Source organism: Drosophila busckii, chromosome 3R (assembly GCF_011750605.1).
Source record: "Drosophila busckii strain San Diego stock center, stock number 13000-0081.31 chromosome 3R, ASM1175060v1, whole genome shotgun sequence".
NCBI lineage: Eukaryota > Metazoa > Arthropoda > Insecta > Diptera > Drosophilidae > Drosophila > Drosophila busckii.
The window spans coordinates 301,486-320,032 of NC_046607.1; the positions used below are offsets into that span (position 1 = coordinate 301,486).

At 37.5% G+C, this 18,547-nt stretch overlaps 1 protein-coding gene across 3 annotated transcripts; it reads right to left on the bottom strand.

Annotated features, from left to right (window-relative positions):
* Nucleotides 1–12,172: 12,172 nt before the first annotated feature.
* Nucleotides 12,173–18,509, bottom strand: LOC117134644 (esterase B1). Of its 3 annotated transcripts, none has more exons than XM_033294180.1 (4): nt 18,387–18,509; nt 13,797–14,109; nt 13,020–13,731; nt 12,173–12,964 (listed from the first exon to the last, which is right to left on the bottom strand). In XM_033294180.1, exons 1-4 carry the CDS (start codon nt 18,473–18,475, stop codon nt 12,342–12,344), a joined length of 1,737 nt encoding a protein of 578 aa, XP_033150071.1. In that variant the 5' UTR covers nt 18,476–18,509; the 3' UTR covers nt 12,173–12,341. The 3 variants fall into 3 exon arrangements, with proteins under 3 accessions (XP_033150071.1, XP_033150072.1, XP_033150073.1); XM_033294181.1 differs by lacking the exon at nt 18,387–18,509 and adding an exon at nt 16,096–16,387; XM_033294182.1 differs by lacking the exon at nt 18,387–18,509 and adding an exon at nt 14,515–14,552.
* Nucleotides 18,510–18,547: the final 38 nt, after the last annotated feature.

Here is an 18,547-nt window from a genome sequence, read left to right on the forward strand (position 1 = left end):
GTGTGCTGTAAAAACATCGATGGTACTATCGACATTATCGATGGTGGCGGCCTGGGCAGTACCATCGATTGTGTTTAGACTATCACGATAGTCCATAGCTACCACAATTTCTCACCACTTTCTTTTGAATCTTGGATGTGAAGATTTAAAAATTAGGCCTCAGATCACATCATAATGCAGAGCATGCTTTCACAATCTTACAAACCGGACTTTCGACTCCGACAACAAAGTTGTACGAACAAAGTTGATAGGTATGTAAAGGATCCACAGGCATATGGAAAAAACTTTAGAGGGGAAAACACGTACAATCAAAAATGCCGAACATCTGAAGCATCGGAAAATCAAGAAAAAACCGCTTCTTAATGCTTTAGGCAAAGAAAAACTGCTACAATTTTCAAAAGCATACATGAAGTGGACGATTCAATCTGACACTCGCCTTAATGATTGGCGTTCCGGTTGTTTTTACAGATGAAAAACGTTTTAATTTAGATGGCCCTGACGTATTTAAATATTATTATCACGATTTGCGTAAAGATAAGCTTTATTTATTATTTATATGTTAATATCATGACGGGGCCACCATACTCTCTCGATCTTAACGTAATTGAAAATGTTTGGGGCTGGCTTTCGCGTAAGATATACGAAGAAGGAAAGCAGTACGAAGACAAGGAGACATTGACTGCAGCTATTAAGCGTGCTTGGAGCGACCTACATAGATTCACTGTATAATTCTATAAAGGGTCGAATTTATGTAGAATAAAATAAAATAATTTTTCTTTTATATATAAATAGTTATCTATTATCGTTGCCTAACAATTTTAATTAATAATCTCGAAGTATAATTAAATGCCCAATGTTTTTGCATTTTTTTCACTAACGTAAAAGTTATAAAAGAATTCTGAACGTAAGTAAGATTGCGTCTAACCTAAGACCAGAAGTGTATAATATACACTGTATATGTCAAAGTAAAAACAGAGCGTCTCAATTTTATTCGTTTCAATCAGTCCAAGCTACGTTCAGACGCCTGGACTTATTCATTTTGTATTCACTTTGACATTTTAGTAAAAAATGGAAAAGGCTATTATAAAGCTGTGGAAATGTATGTAACAGGAAGAAGGAGGCGTGGCAGACCCCACAAAATATATATATTCTTGATCAGCAAGACAAACTGAGTCGACATGTCCGTCTGTCTGTATGTATGAGTGCATGTTTCTCAGCAACTATAAGAGCTAGAGCAACTATAAGATGTATGGTGCTCCTATGCCTAGGACATAGTAGTTTTTTTTATTTTATTTTTTATTTCGCTTCGATATAAAAATTGCAGGCAAATCAAACCATTTCCTGTTGCACTCAAAAAAATATAAGGAATGTTTTCAAATGACGTCATTTGGAGCAGAGGTTTTTCAACAGCCAGCCAAAAATCCGAGTTATAAGGTAATAGCGTCACTCTATTATCAACATGAACAACTATCATTTTTCACGAATGGCATAACAAAATTTAGATTCAAGGACAGATTCACCATCGAGCGGGCGCTTTGTTACCACCACCAAACACAGATCAAAAATTCCTTAAAATCTATTTCATTGGTAATTCGGCAGAATAACTAAATCAGCGTTGTGCAATTTTCACTGCAACTAAACGTGAAATAATAAAACAATTGCAAAGTCTTCACACGACCGGAACATGAACGGATGTTGAAAACCGATGAGTCTCAAATAAGAGCTAGAGCAACCACATTTGGTACATATATATAATTTGTCACAAAAGTTTTTTCGCATGTAGAAAAATTTACAAATTTTTAATTTTTTATATTTTTTTGTATTTATAATATTTATACATTTCTAAAGAATATAAAAAAAACAAAATCAAATTTAATCCAAAATAATAAAAGTTGTAACAAAAATAAGATAAGTCTAAAAAAAATCCACTGTCACATACTACCTTTTGTAAACTTTAACGACAGTTATTTGTCAGGTTTTAAAAGTTTATGTATATGGTATATCTGCCGAAAACACCTCACTGTCGATCTGCTCTTACTGTCAAAGACCTCTAACCGTCTCTGTCTCTCGCAGTGACTCACGCACAGACGCATGACAATCGTATAGAGCGTAACTCTCTCAAACCTTTAACCTCACACAATAAGCTCGTTTCGAACTATTTTGACCATCTGGCAAATAAACGGAACAAAGCGAACTCACGAACAACCGTTAGAGAGTGTGAAGAGAAACGTGCAAAATTATTCGTCACACACTGAGAACAATAATTTTAGATCCGACATATATTTAAATATTTTAATGCAGCTGGTAAATAATAAATGGTGAATAAAATGCGTTCATGAAGTAACTGTTGTTTTCAACTACACCACTGGTGTAACACTATGAGCACGACAGGAAAATACAAAGTGCTTAAAAAACGCGCACAAATATTATTCGAACACTTTATTTTTAACCTTGTTTAACACTTTGATTTACCGCTTTTTGCGATTCTCTTGTATCACTAATCATAAGTACAACACAGAGGCAGTGATGTCATTATTCTCTGAGCAAAAAAGCTGGATCTACGAAAAAAAGCTGAAAAAAGCGGAATACTAGAGAAAAAAAGTTAAGAAAAAAGCTGACTTTTATTAACATCAAACTTATAATATATTTAATAAATCGTCATCAATTTCATCGTCATTGTTGGGATGAAAAAAAATAAAAAAAATAAACTCCGTGCTCTGCAGCCAGACATTTCGAACTTTTTTGTTTATATGTATACTTCTTTTGGCATCAGCGGCGGCGTCGCTGCTGACGCTTCAGCGAAAACGAGCCGTGACGCGTTAGCTGTTTTGTGTGTATGTGTTTGTGAGTTTATTTAACATCTGCCTGAAGAGGCAATAATTAAATATTGTCATAATACATGCATTTAAGATCTTTTCTTACATTGAATGTGGAGGTCGAGTGGACGAGTTCTTTTGAGTCGTCTGGTGGTGGTACTATTATCGAGAAGGTTTATGGCAAGGATGTTGGGGTGGTTATGTAGTCTGGAGACGTAGCTTTGTGTCTAGGATGCTATGACGTCGTTCACCCAAGAGATGTTGAGCTCGGTGTGGATGGTATTATTGTCATGGTAGGGGTGCGCCTTGGAAATTATGCGCAGTGCTCTGTTTTGGAGTCTTTGAATTCTTAGCCGGTTGGTGCTGCTGAATACCATAAGTCCAGATGGGCTTCACAATGGTCTTGTAGACTAGGAACTTGACATTTATCTTAAGCTTGGAGTTCCTGCCTATCAGCCAGTACCATTTATTTAATTTTACCTGCGCTTGTTTGTGTTTGCGTGTGAGGTGGGCGCGCCAGATGAGCCTTCTAGTATGTCATGTCATGTCTAGATATTTTGGTGTAGGCTCCATTGGGATTGTAGATCCTTCTAGGCTAGTTGGGCAGTCACCTGACCGCAGCCTGAAGGTGGTATGAGTAGACTTTTCAGGGTTCATTCAACCTTAGGGGTGAATGCGTTGCTCAGGTGCTCTGCAAAAGTACTTTGTCGTCGTCTAAGCGACACCAGAAGCCGTTGCTATCCTGGATAGGCACTGCTCGCTTTTTAGGACCTTTGATGTGCTTAGTGACTTGTCAGAGGTTGTGCTCCGGGTCGCCAGGTTAAAGCTAATCCAGAAAGTCGTTAAACGTCGTGTTCATGAGGGCTTGCAGGGTTTCCTTCAGATTTCTATTGACCCCGGTTGAGCTGATTCTGGTCTCTTGGGTTTCTGGGGAGGAACCAACCCGCCATTGACGCCCGAAAAGGCGGAAAAACGGGGACAAACTGTTACTGCGCGGTCAAATACGATACTTATAAGAACAAACGTACGCTATTAGTTTTTCTCAGTAAGCCTCAGCTTGTAAGTAGAAAACGAATTTAAATTTTCTACATGCCTAACCACAACAGCATCACGGGCCTAGACGAGGACAATGTATTAATAGCAACGTATGCCGATGATACTGCAGTGCTAACAAGAAGCGTAAGCATTGACATTTCTACTGAAGCACTGCAGCAGTACGTAAGCTCCTTTGAGCTCTGGGCCAAGAAATGGAACATAGGCATTAACAGCAACAAGTGTGCGAATGTGACATTCGCCACAAGACCATTGTCCTGCGGAGACATAACTATGCAAGGCTCCATATTGACGCACAAGCGAAGTCAAAAGTACCTTGGTGTTGTACTGGACAGAAGATTGACCTTTAAAATGCACACCACCATGGTCACGAAAACGGTGATGGCAAAAGCTGAGAAAATGGCGTGGCTACTTGCACCAGCTAGTAAGCTCTCTCTTCGAAGCAAAGTGCATATCTACAAAGCCATACTTTGCCCGATCTGGAGATATGCTGTCCAAATTTATGGTATTGCGGCTAAAACCAATTTAAACCAAATAAGGGTAGCGCAAGCCAAAATACTAAGAAGAATGTGTAATGGTACATGCGCACGAGAGACATTGAAAGAGATCTTAAGGTCCTCAAGGTTGGCGATGCTATTCAGAAACATTCGGCAAACTTCCTGAGGAGAATGGTTCTACATCCAAACACATTAGCGAGAAGATTAAGAAACTCTCCAATGACAAGGAGATTGAAGAGGTGTCACCCACAGGACACCCCAACGAGAGTTATAATATGATTAGCTATTAGGATTTTTTTTTTTTAATAATATCTAACTAGTCAAGCTGCCAAAAAAGGAAGCAGAAAACTTGTTAATTAATAAAATATACAAATTTTATAAAAAAAAAAAAAAAAATTCTACACAAATCCACAGAAGCAAATAGATAATTTTAACTTTTGTCTTCATTTTACATTATTAAATTATTTTAATTGACACAAAAATATTTAATTGTGACAAAAATTAAAATCATCTTAAAAAAAAATTTTTTTTTGTTTTGACTTTTAAGACTTTTAAGAGCTCACAAAAAAATTAACATAAAAATATAAATTTTTTAAAAATTATATTGTATGTGTGCCATGTATTTACGTTAAGATTGCATCAGCAAAATTCGAACATTGAAATTTCGACTTTATGCCAAAAAAAAAAATGGACATTGGGACCATAGTGTACTGGTTGAAGACTTTGCTTTTATGAACTAGTGGCCCAACCATTATCGGTGGTGCCTCCAAATGTCGTCTCACTTCGCCAAAAAAAATTTGTTGGCGCATGTTCTATGCTCTGTGTTATATTGTCAGGAATTAAAGAAAAAAACTAGCTCCCAGGACACATTGTTTGATTTTTTGTGTGAGCAATCGGGAAACAAACTTGGAAACGCACGAGTAGATGCAATTTTAACTAAAAGGCAATTTCTGGAGAGGACAATTGCCAGTCATCATCGACCATCTGAATTAGACATACAGAAAAACAATTTATAGGTTCTATATAATTAATTATATTACTTTTATTTCAGGGGAATCAAACTGACTTTCCGTCAATAAAAAGCCTTTTGCAAATATCTCTTCATTTCCGCTACGTCCGTTTAATCGGAAAGAACATTCAGCAAGGCATGCCAAATTGTTTCAGAGAGGCTTAAGGAGAAAAATGTTAATACTTTTTTATTTCTAAACCGAAACTTTTGGTTAAAATAAACAAATTTTTTATATCGGGTGATAGTATCGACGACTATCGATGGCACTATCGATGTTCAAAATTTACTATCGTCGAATATCATTGCGCTCACTATCGATAGTTCTCCACCTCTAGTATGAATCCTATGTACGGGTTTCAAACTGTCGATTGGTTTTTTGTGTGAAGTTACTTCACTGAAGTATAACATAGAGAGAGAGAGAGTGAAACAGAAATAGTAAAAGATAGAGGATGGATACATAATGACAACTACAAGCGTTGCAACAAAGCAGCGATATGCTAGCCACCCCACACGCGGCATTAATTACTGGCCAAGGACAAGGCAGCGCTCTGCATTTAGCGAACTGGCCAGAAGCAGTTCTGGGCCAGTTGTTAGTGTAAGTGTAGATATTTTTCTTTTCATTTTTGCTTTGCTGCAGTTATTGCTTGTGGCGTTGCATGTTTGCATTTTTGCTCGCTTTTAGGCACCATGACAAATTAGATGTGCTCTCGAGTGTCCATAGCGGCAAAAATATTATCCTGCCGTTGGGCTTTGAGTCGTTTACACAGAGCTGCCGTACTAGGAGCTGTAGATGTCTGCAACGCCGTAGTGCATTTGTTTTACGACAGTTTCCGCCCACAAAAGTATGCAACATGCGATGCCACTTTGCCTGTTTTGCATTGAGTGCATGAGCATTACTTGCGCATGAGTATGAGTGTGTGTGTGTGTGAGTATGTGTTATGTATTTTGCGCTGACACTAAAAGCTATTTGTAAATTTCGTGGTTGCAATTATGTTTGCTCTGTTGTTACCCCCGCGCTTTGGCCAGCATCACACTTGCTGTACTTAGTGAAAACTACTGCTATCTCCTCTACATTCGCACACTCTCTCTCTCTTTCTCTTCTTGTAGTTGTATCGTGGTTTCTTTTTTTATTTTGCCTTGTGGCTTTACTGGTTATTATTAGTTTGCTGCGGTTTGTTCTGGCTGCGGCCGTTTTGCATGGTCTGGACACTGGAGTTTGCATCCTTAACACACTGCCACGCCCATTGCTGTTTATAGTGTTTGCTGACCACATGTATGTATATACATATACATGTGCATATAAATATTTGCAATATCGAGCACTATGCCGATGTGAATATTTGCGCGTGTGTGTGTGTGAGGTTGTGTATATGTGTCGCACATTAATATTTTGGCATACTTTTAGATTTCAAGTACCTCAGCGAAATAATTATTGGTACAAGAATACTTTAACAAATAAAATCCAATTTACATATCCTATACATTTTTTAGAAATTTATTATTAAAGATAAGGCACATTACTATTATAGTTAGTTAAAACTAGTTTGAAAAAAAAAAATCATTCTATGAAAAAAAATAAAATAAAGTTGCCTCAAAGGAAAAAGTTATTGGTACACTGAAATTAAAAAACTCTTTTTTAATATTGTAAAGGTCAAAATGATAAAAAAAAATCATGCTTAATAATGCGTATTGCCTCCGTGTTTCGTAATAACTTCGGCCAAGCGGGGTCAGGCATTGAGCGAAACACAACATTTTCCCCTTTGTAGTCCAAAACTTATATTTTTCGACGAATTTCATACGAGTGTGTTTGTGCCTGGGCAGAAGCATAGGTTGTGCACCATTTTTGTATATGTTATGTTATCATTTTCCGTCAAAATTTGTTGAATACGACGGTGAGTGATGTTTAGAGATAGTTTAGCTTTAATATCTCGCGAACTAGCCTGTGTATTAACAGCTAAATGCTTAATCTGACGTATTAAACGCTCAGACAACGTTGACGAGCGGGCTCTTTTTACAGTTTTTTTTTGTATACCTCTGGATTTTTTAAGAATTTTTGAACTGTAGTTTTACTTACTTCCGCAATTTCAGCAATTTCCCGAATGGTTTTGCCTCAATTCCGCAAATGCAATATAACTTTTTGCATAGAAAGCGACAATTTGACACCTTTTTATACACTTTGAAATTTTTGTAAACATGGAAAAAGGGTATTATGAGTTGTGCAAATGTATGTACCAGGGAGAAGGAGGCGTGCAGACCCTATGGGGTATATATATTCTTGATCAAGTCGACGAGTTGAAGTCGATATAGCCATGTCGTCTGTCCGTCCTCTGTATGAGTGCGTGTTTCTCAGCAACTATAAAAGCTAGAGCAACCAAACTTTATGTAGGTGCTCCTATATTCAGGACACTACGCTTTTATTTTATTTTCTTTTATTTCCTCCCCCCTTCCCCGCAAATAAAAAAAAAAAACGATTTATAAGGCATTCAAAATCTGAAATAAATCACAAAATTGCCTAGTCATGTTTTCGACCGATTGTGAAAATTTACATTTCAATTTTCAATATAGACAGCGGGGTGCACGTGCTGACGCGCCATACAAACGACGCTGCCGAGCAGCGGCGGCGTCGCTGCTGACGCTACGCGAAAACGAGCTGTGACGCGTTTATGTTGTTTTGTGTGTAGTTTTGTTGGAGTGCATGCATGTGTTTGCTGCGATGCCCTAGTCAAAGTGTATTAAAAAGTTGGTGGCGCCCAACTTTAATTTGTCCACTTGTTTTATAATGACTATTTAAAGCGTTTTATTAGAAATAATTTTGACAAGTAATTAATGTTGAATAATTACATATGCATTTAAGTAGCTAATAACCATAAAATACTCACATTTGCAAAAAGGAAACCGAAGTATTTTGTCAATTTGCATAGTTTTTTTTATTTTGTACCAATAATTCTTTCGCTCCAAGAAAAAGTTACTTTCGACAATACACAGCAATAAAAGAAACAGCGAATATTTAATATAATTTTTAACAAAAATATCACTTTCTTTATATGCCAGACTATTTAACAAAATATTTACATCGTTACAAAAACTTACCTGTACTTCGCTACACTGAAAACAAACTTTGAAAACTTATGAGGTATAATAAAATGTGAAAAGCTTTCAAGTCTAATTATACTGCAATTTAGTAGTGAGCTTGACAAATAATTATTTCTTAGCAGCAAAGTCCGAATTAAAATTGCATCTTAGCTTTCAATTTATTAATGTTATTAATATTAAATTACTAACAGTTAATAATACTTACCGGAAAAATGTGAATAAAACGCATAATGCGAATCTCATATGATAATGCGTTTTGACAACCTAAAAATAATTTTGCAAAAGTCACTTGCTAAACAGCGCGTTCAATGTATGTATACCTCGAACTGGAAAGGAGACTAACAAGTTATGTCCACACCTTAACAATGGCCAAATGTGAAGGCAGCTTGTGCTCATTTTAGTGCTAAAACAAATCATCCACTGGCATGAATTATTACAGATGCCTTGAACGTGTCTTCCACGCAAAAATTTCTCCAATGCGCCTAATGAGTTCGCAGCACACAAATTTTAGACTTAAGAATTGGTGGTCCTGAAGGTGAGCAAAGCCGATTTTAAAATACACTTAGCCCATAGATAGATTTGAGAATCTCAAAAATTGACGGAAATCTCCAAAGTCGGATATCGGGTGTAGAAATTAGCTGATTATTAGTTCTCATCATCTTTGTCTCTGTCTTATTGCTTATATAATCGTTGAAGTCCAGTCGTCAATATGTTGAATATCTGAAATATTTTATGTGTTGTCTCATTGTTACTTTCTTTTCCACAATCTTAAGATACACGCTAAAAATAGGTAGTTTATTGCCTGGATGGGTGAGATACATTCCAAACTTGGATTCTATAGCTCTTATAGGGTCTGAGATCTTGTTAGCCATAAAGACAGTGAGATGGACGTCAATGGCTCAGCATGTATTGCTGGCTGACTGACTTTAACACATCCTTTTTAATTTTATTTTTGTAAATATTTTCAGCTTAGTTTGTTAGCGATCTGCTTTCGACTTCATGGCATGAAGTCCTTATAATATTAAAAAACATACAATTGCAAATTAAATTATTTTTTATTTTTGTATGTACTTATGTTTTTTTGAGTAATATTAGTATTACAATAGTTAGTATTATTCGAGAAGTAATGATCCTGAAATTAAATTTCTTTTACGTGTACCATAATGTTTGATAATAATAAGTGAAAAACTATGTTTATTCCAATAAATTTATATACATTTCTTAGCGTACTTAAGCGTAAACAATTTTCTCACTAGAGCAACAATTTTTCTTGCAATAAAGCCACTTCCAATTGTTTTCTTTTGGCATCGAAGTGTAAAAGTAAACTGCGTCCGACCGTGATACATCTCAGACTTCGTATGAATGAAATATTCATTGTGCGTCTGCTTTTGCTGATTAGTTTTGGCTTGATGGGGAAAACTTATTAGCACTCATATGTCACCTTGTCTGCGGGCAATGCGGGGTCTGCTAAGGAACAGCAGCTTCGCAATTGCTCGCGCCGACTGCAGCAACCTATCACAGGCACACACACACACACACATATATATATATGTGGTGCACAGGGGGAAGAGCATTAGAGCGGAGAAGGGGGAGAGAGAGCGAGCGAAAGTTGCATAAATCGCAACACCCAAAAAGCATAAAGCAAGCATGTCGCGCTATCATTTTCAGCTGCCACGTGCCTCAGCATACATTTTGCGCATTTTATGGCGCATGCTGCTGCCAACAGCAGTTGAGTGCAGGCGTAGCGTCCACTGTGCCACAGCAAGGAAGCAAACAACTGCTCCCCGCACCAAGCGATGCTGCAACAGCTAGTAAGTATACGGGTTTTAAAGCTGATTACTCAATAACTTTACTGGAAAGTGCATAAAATGCGGTTCATAGCCTTGGAGTGCATAGCTCGTTGGCTTGCAGGTTAGGGCTGCAGACGCAAGTGCCTGCGTGAGCAACTCATTTTATGTGCACTTAAATTATGTTTGTTTTTAAAGTCTTTTGCCTCTATATGTAGTTTCTAGAAAAAACAAAGCACCCCACAAAACAAAATCTGGCACACAAATTGAGTTGCGTTGAGTTCGTGGGCGCTTGAGTCTGGATTTGATGCTCAGGTGAAAGTCATAGCTGTTGGTCCTGGATTTCCCTCTAGATCCTTCTTTATATAATTTGAGACACTTAGTAGAAAATTTATTCTTGTAGCATAATTGAGTTGCAGCTATGCCAGTCATAAAAACTAAAGGCTGCACTTACGTATTATGGCAGCTTCCAAAGTTCCACGAAGCAGCTAAGTGCAAAAGCGAACATTCAGGAGCAGAGAGTGAGAAAGCCAGAGATGCAAACTAATCAATAAAAATATAGAGCTAGACTTTATTTCAGAGCAAACACAAGTAAGCCAATTCCGCTCCTGTCTAATCTGTATTAAATTTATTTTTTTACTTTTCACTATTCAAATGTACTGTAAATTAAATAAGTCCAAAGCGTTCGCAAAAAAAAAAAAACAATTCTGTTCATTGCAGAAATTCAATTACAACCACTAATGCCACTTGTACTGCCAGTACAGCCAAACCGCAGACTGTTCAGCTCTAAATACCTGTAATCCGGAAAATTTAATTTGATAAAAGTTGAATTCCAATAAACGCCAAGGCTGGACGCCCCATTATTGCGGTGGATTGTGCAAGCAAAACAGCATGTGTTTGCTTTCGTGCGTGAAGCCGTTTTTGTTAAGCAACGACCGCAATGAAAACCGCAAAAAAAATGATCAGACATCAGACACTGGACAACAACGAGGCACAGGCACACCAGGACTAATGAATGTGGGCCAGGCAAAGTGAAAACATTCAATGTGCTTGTTGCATACAATAAAATAGGCGAGATTAAAGTCGGATTCCTATCTAAGCTTTAAATTTGAGAGTATTTAATGAAAACTTGTTGAGCGCAGAATACAGACTGACGAATTTTCAAATAAAAATCGTTTGCGAGTATTTTCAGTCAAAGCAAAAAATTCAAATTTATTTAGTTTACGCCCATTTTTACACGTTGCGCACATGACCAAAACTTAGCGGACGCACTCGCTCGCATGTCCTAACCATAGCACGATCTAAAACTGATGTCAGTAAAAAACGTGAGGAAAAAAAGCCAACAAAAAATAATAATAAAAGGCAAGTAAAACATTTTGAGCCCATTGAAATGGCCACGCGGCGTGTCGGCAAATGAAATTTTCACTTCGTTGATGAGTGAACACCAGCTCGTTCAGAATATCCGCGCCATGACCATGGACAACGAGCAAGACCCCTTTCGGATTTGCCTCGCAAACATTTTAGCATGTTCTAAATGACAAAGGGTGAACCAAAAAACTTAAAACTTGCAAAATTTTTAATGGAATTTGTTGTCTTTTTTTCCTCTAGCCCAACTCCTCAGGGGTGCCATTGTTTGGCGGTGGTGCGGCGGAAATTGTTTTCGCTGTCGCTGTCCCCGTCCCTGTTGACTTTCAAACCTCGGCATACACGCACACACACACACACACATATATATATATATATATATATATAAATATACATGTATAGCTAGTTGGAGGGGTGTGAAACTGGCTGACAAGAGGCCAAAGAGGACAGCCAGCTGACAGACAGCAAAAGACTAAAGTGTCAGAATTAACAAAAAGTTGTTTAAAGTATCACGCACCTTTGTCAACGCAAACTATTCGGCAATTTGCTTTGTAATAATTTCAAATAATTTATACACGAGTGTTATGTATGGTATATGAGCCAACCTTAGCTTAGGACTACAACAGTAATAAATATTTACAAGGCCTCATTTACATGGTCTATACAATAGAGGCAGCTAAAGCTATAAAACCGAAGACTTCACGCACTTTTGCAGTCCAGCTTAGAGTTTGCCACTGGTATAGAAGCTGCTCCACAACTGCAGCTTCTCCAGCTCTGGCAATGGCTTAAACTCGAACTGCTCGCCAATATTTAGGCAGTGCAAATTGCTTTCGCTGTCAAGCGGCGTAAACTTGACAGATTTTATGCTCTCACAGTTCGGATCGCCGTTCAGCGCGAAGCTGGTCCAAATGTCAATCATGCCACTGATTACTTTGCGCTCTGGTGAATCTGGAGCTGCCTGGTTCGCGAGCATGCTGTGGAAGATGTAGCACAGATCGTCACCGTGGCAGACACCACGCATCTCGTGGCCACAGAGAACAATACGAATGGCGTTGCAGAGCTTGGAGTCGTGATCAAAGCGATACAGATACGTGTGGGCGCTACCCTGACGCACGCGAGCCAGCGCTGTACGATAGATGGGATGCCAAAACTCACGATAGGACTCCAGGTCCAGGAACTTGAGCATGTTAGCCTTGTTGCAAGAGTCGTCGCCAAAGTACATGCGCTTCAGCTGCAATCCATAATTCTCGCGTAGCTTGGGATCCAAGTTCTCGCCCAAATCTATTGGCAGCACATTCTGACAGTTTCCCACCTCGTCCAGCGTGGCTGGGCGACGCGTAACTTCTGTAATTTGTAAAGCAATAATTAAGAAGCCAACTGTTGATATGCGTACACTTACCTGGATAGAAGAGCAGACCTTCGAAGCTTGTACCACCAAACATGATGGGCACACGCTGGCTCCAAGTTTGCTGCATAAGCTCATAGGGTGGCCGATCTATGACTGTGTGCTCTGTTTTGTAGGGCTCCACCACAGGGCCAAAGGCAAAGAGCACGCGATTGTGTTTCTCCTCTTTGCTGAGCACTGAAGCCGTCGCCTTCACAATATCTCCGCCCTTGGCATTGTATAGAAACTTGAAGATTTCCTTATCCTTGTTGGCGCCCGCGTAGCCCAGCTTTTGTGCCAGGCGATAGGCCCAGTTGCTCTGCGGCGGCTGGGCCCAAGGACACAGCGCACTTCCCGACATGACAATGGCCTTGTGCAGCAGACCCTCTGTTTGTGGACTTAGCGTTAGCAGATGAGTGGAGGCACCACCAGCACTCTCGCCAAACAGAGTCACATTGTTCGGATCACCGCCAAAGGCTTCAATGTTCTGCTGCACCCATTTGAGGCCCATGATTTGATCCTTGAGCCCCGCATTGCCGGGCACATTCAGCTCCGGATCGTCTAGGCTGAGAAATCCGAAGGCTCCCAGACGATAGCCTATGGACACCAGCACCACATCCTTAGACATGAAGAAGTCCGGACTGTACATGTCGCGCGAGGCTTCGCCCACCTGGAAGCCACCGCCATAGATCCACACTAGTACGGGACGCGGCTTTTCCGGCTGTAGCTGTAATTAATATTACGGAAATCAGTGTAAGTTGCCCACTAATTGTGCTGCTATTCAATACTCACGTCTTTGGCATAGACATTTAGATACAGACAGTCTTCGGAACCTGAAAATTTGCGAAAGAATGGATGCGTCTGCAGCGGCTTGTCGCCGGGCGAAGTGCAGTCAAGCTCATGAGCCCAGGGCTCCGCGGGCTCTGGGGCTTTGAAGCGCAGCTCCCCGAGAGGGGACTTGGCGAACGGTATTTTTTCAAAGCTGTAGTAGCTGTCGCCCCAAATCGTATTGCGCTTTACGCCACGAACTGACCCCAGTTTGGTCTTAACTACCGAATAGATGGCTGTCGTCAAGCGGCGCTGCTCGAACTTGAAGCTGAGCACCCTGTATAGGAGAGGGAGAGGAAACGTAAGTCCAAACAAATCGCAAACAAATTTCGCAGTTACGTTCCGTATTCGAAGCCGAACCGAACCGGCTTCAATGTCGCCGATCTGGTTGCATGGTTCAATTGCGTTTTTCGAAAGTGTTATGACTTCGCCAGGCGTAAGCCCTATTTTGGTTTTCTTTGACAAACCTCAACGCCTCCCACTTAATGATTAATATGCAACGCAGACGCCTCTATATTGACTATCTATTCGTTTCTATTACACACCGTATATTTTTCATCTCTTTTGTTTTTCAAGCAGTTGAGTTGTTTTATTAATTTTTATGGTATTTTGTGGCAACTCGATTGCGCAACTCAAAGCTAATCACACTGTTTATATTTTACACGCAACCTGTCCTACGTACCTGACATACTCAGTTTGTTGCATATAAATGACTGTGGAAACAAGCAACTGGTAATTTATACAGTTAGTTTACTGTATGACCAGTCAATTTACGTTGTAACTGCAGTCAGTATATTATCAATTATTGTAGAACTGGACTTGAAGTACAATTATCTTTAATGAATAGTCTATTTTTTATAATAATCTGATTTTATTTAATAAACTGGTTTCATAAACAATAAAAAAGGCGTTTATAATATAATTCCAAGCGAGTTTCAGCAAAGATTACAATATATTCGATTTTGAAAGATTGCACGGCAAAGCAGAATTTTCTTATTAAGTGAAATTTGAACTTTGTTTTATATTAATAAAATCACATTTATTTGTGTTCAGTATAATCAAACTACGTTATGTACAAGCAGGTATAAGTACCTGTTAATACAGTCGTATGTTTATCAACAAGAGATAAGCTTCAACTGTGTGTGTGTGTGTACATATATACCAATGTGCAGTGCTTGTCCGATAACATGAACAAATTAGGATCAAGGCTATTTACGCTTTTTAAAATCAATTACTTTATTATTGTGCTTAATTAATATTTAGCATTTTTTGTTCATGGTATAGCGCGTTCTCGATTGTTTACCTTACACCAAGAGCGTTCACGATAATGTGCGTGTACTGTACATAAAATCATACATATATTATCGAAGAGCAGTATTGGAACTGCAAGTCAGCGCTATAAGAATGCTAAATGTTTGAATTGCATCTAGATAAGGTAATACTTAAACAATTTTATTTTCTAATACTTGTCTAGTCATGCTCAGTTGCTGAATAAAAACAATTTGCTTAAAGCTAATTGTGATTTAATGGATCTATCTTCATTAACATTTTACATGAATACGTAAATATGTGAGCACGTACATATGTACATTGATAACTTCTTCAATTTACAGAAAATTTAATGTACAAGACCACATTTTTTTTTTTTTTTTCAATTTACAAGACTAAAATTTTTGAGCAAACAAATTTTTGGATGTTATAACTGTTCAGGGTTCGGTTATAACCGAACGAAAGCACTAGTTAAATTGTTTATAAATTTATTTAAAGTGTGACCGCTGGCACACAATGCATTGTAATAATTTGTAATTATAATAAAAATGCTAACCGCTTCGTGGTAAGCAATAAAATAAACATGCAAGGTATTAGCAAATGCATAGAAAAACATAATGGTGTTTGCAAATAAAACTGTCGACTGATCCAAATTTAATAATAATGAAGTCCATTAATAAAATTATGCAAAAAAGAGCTGAACAAATTTACGCAATAATTTCACCATCACTTTTATCTCGCTTGCACGTATTTGCGCTGTAAATGTTTATACAAACGTAGATAGTATGTATGTATTTGTGTGTGTGTGTGTATAATACATACATACATATGTATGTAGTAGATACAGATACACAAGTGTACGTGTAGTAAGTGAGACGAGCGACTAACGATTGAACAAGAAATCAGCAAAAGCATGAAACACGCACAGCAAAGAAAACAACAACAAACGAAAACTTTTCATTTTAGTGGTATAAATGCGATGGTAAAGACTTACTTAAAGGTGAGCTTTAACATATCCATGAAACGCACGGCCATTGTATTGCTTAGTCAAAGATTTAACAATATATTTGATCGCTTTTTTGATGTTTTAGCATTGAATTCGCTTTAACAAACTGCAAAACTTTACGCCACTACACACTATAAAGTTCATATGCAAGTACAAATGTAAACACATTTATACTACAAATTTCTATTCATATGTACATATGTGTGCAGTTAAATTCCAGTTCACACACGCGAACAAAAGATTTGGGAGACACACTCCAGTCACACAACCGCTAAACACGAACGCTAGCAACAGACTAAAGATAGAGTGATCAGAGCGACAGCTGAGAGAATGACTATGAGAGAAAGGGAAAGCAAAAACGTTGGATACCGGTATCGTTGCTTCAAGAAAACTCAAAACAAATCGGAAGCGGAATAAAAACAAACGAAACGCAACTCACTTACGCTCTTGCTCCAGCTCTTTTCGTCTTCTCTGATACGCTCTTAACCGGTTACCAGCTGCGCACTTTAAGCTTTTATTTTGTCTTTACGTTTTCTATGCAAAAAGCTTTTTTATAAAAAAAAATATATACCTTTCTATAGCCCTACTGTGGCAAAAAGTTTTTCGGAGCTTTCTGTAGCAATTTCAAATGCTCATTGATCATCACTGCAAAGTAACAGTCGAATGTATTATATAGAGCTGGTTTGATACACGATTTTAATTTATGTATATATATCTAAATGTAAATCCAATGTTTTTGAGTTAAAAGTCTATAGATGCTTTATAGATAATAAAAATATGGTCACACATAAATAAAATCACAGCGTTAACAGCAATATATTTATGTCTCAACTAAATACAAAAAAAAACTCATTGAATTAGGCTTTTTTGACGAGGTGCAACGAACCCACAGTGAAGACTAAAAGTTTACGGCGTATCGATTATTATTATTTACCTCCGTACACTTCGTAAGAAGTCTGTCGACGCCAGTTGGCTCGTATTTTCACTTTTAACTGGTACGCAGTTGAGCTTGAGCCAGTTTTTATACACTTTGACATTACACTACCCACCCCACACCTCACCACTTAAATCGAACTGATCATCATGTTGTTGGTGTTTCTACTAGTTTAATGCAAAAAGAGCCGATTTTATTTAGCTAATGCTAATTCCTTCCGCTTAACATCTGAACAAGTTTTAGACTACATTTTTTGAATTCAAAAATGAAAATCATCTGGCGTTGTATGCGCGGGCTCACTCTCAGTGATAACATCAGGATCTGGCAGATATTGGCAGACTACAAGATGCGTCCAGGTTGATAATAAGCTAAAACAAAAATTTGAATTACCCAAAAATTAAAAAAAGGAATCCCTCAAATAATACACTATTATATTTATTGTTACCTAAGGAGTATCAGGTAAAACAATTCTAATTGCATGCCCATACTTAACTTGAATAAGTCACAAAATTAACTAATAGAAAATCGGTAACACAGTCTGTTTTATAATAAAATGCATTTAAAACAGTTAGTTTTACCTATTAACACAATTTGCCTCGTAAGGTAGTGCAAACTATAGTTTTGCAATCCTAAGTTAAAAAGTCAATATAATTCTTAACAGGCTAAATAAACTGTGTCGAAAATATCTATTTATTTACGTAATACACCCATGTTACTCCTGATCATTATTTGTAAGCAATGTATAAATAAATATAAAATTTTAATATAAATAATATATAATGATTATCAAAAATTGTCTGTATATAAAATGCAGTAAACTACGGCCTCTGTTTGCGATATTTAACTAATATTAGTTTTCATTAATGTTAAAATTAAATTCTTAAGTTCTGTGGAAGGAATTAAATTTTAAAAAATAAGACCTTTCTAGTGGAAAAATAAGAGTAGATTCAAAAAAAAATTTGGTTTCACGAGCTCTTGCTTGTTGCTCATACCGCCTAATCGACTCAGTTTATCTTGCTAATTAAAAATTTATTAGGTCTGTTGCATACATGATACCGTGGATTTTTTATTATAATTTCAAATAATCAAATAATAATCATAAAATATTTACAAAAATAAAAAAGAATAGATACAGCAAAAAAAAAAGGCTCACCTGGTAACACTCTTATGGATAACAATCAATCGGACTCGTGATTCACGATAAATGTTCAGTAGTCAGAAATAAATAATAAAAAGAGCGAACAAGAAGTCGAAACAAAATGTTGATAAATGCAACGGTTAAACTGACGTCAATCTATATCTATATCAAGGCCGGTGCCTTGCTTTTTCTTGATATTCTACTTACTTTTGCACATAATCATTGTTAGTATGAATGGTACTCCCCTTTGCTTTGATCAGACGAATGCGCGTTAGAACATGAATAAATTTTCTCATAGCTCTCTAAGTTTTTAAGAATTTCTGAAAACAATTCATATTATTGTGTTTTTGTTGTTGTATAAAATGAAC

Coding starts and splice junctions, on each gene's coding strand:
- LOC117134644 (XM_033294180.1), bottom strand. CDS start 18,475: ATGAGAAAATTTATTCATGTTCTAACGCGCATTCGTCTGATCAAAGCA. Junction 13,732..13,796: donor TAAATGTCTATGCCAAAGAC/GTGAGTATTGAA, acceptor TATTAATTACAG/CTACAGCCGGAAAAGCCGCG. Junction 12,965..13,019: donor AGGTCTGCTCTTCTATCCAG/GTAAGTGTACGC, acceptor TACAAATTACAG/AAGTTACGCGTCGCCCAGCC.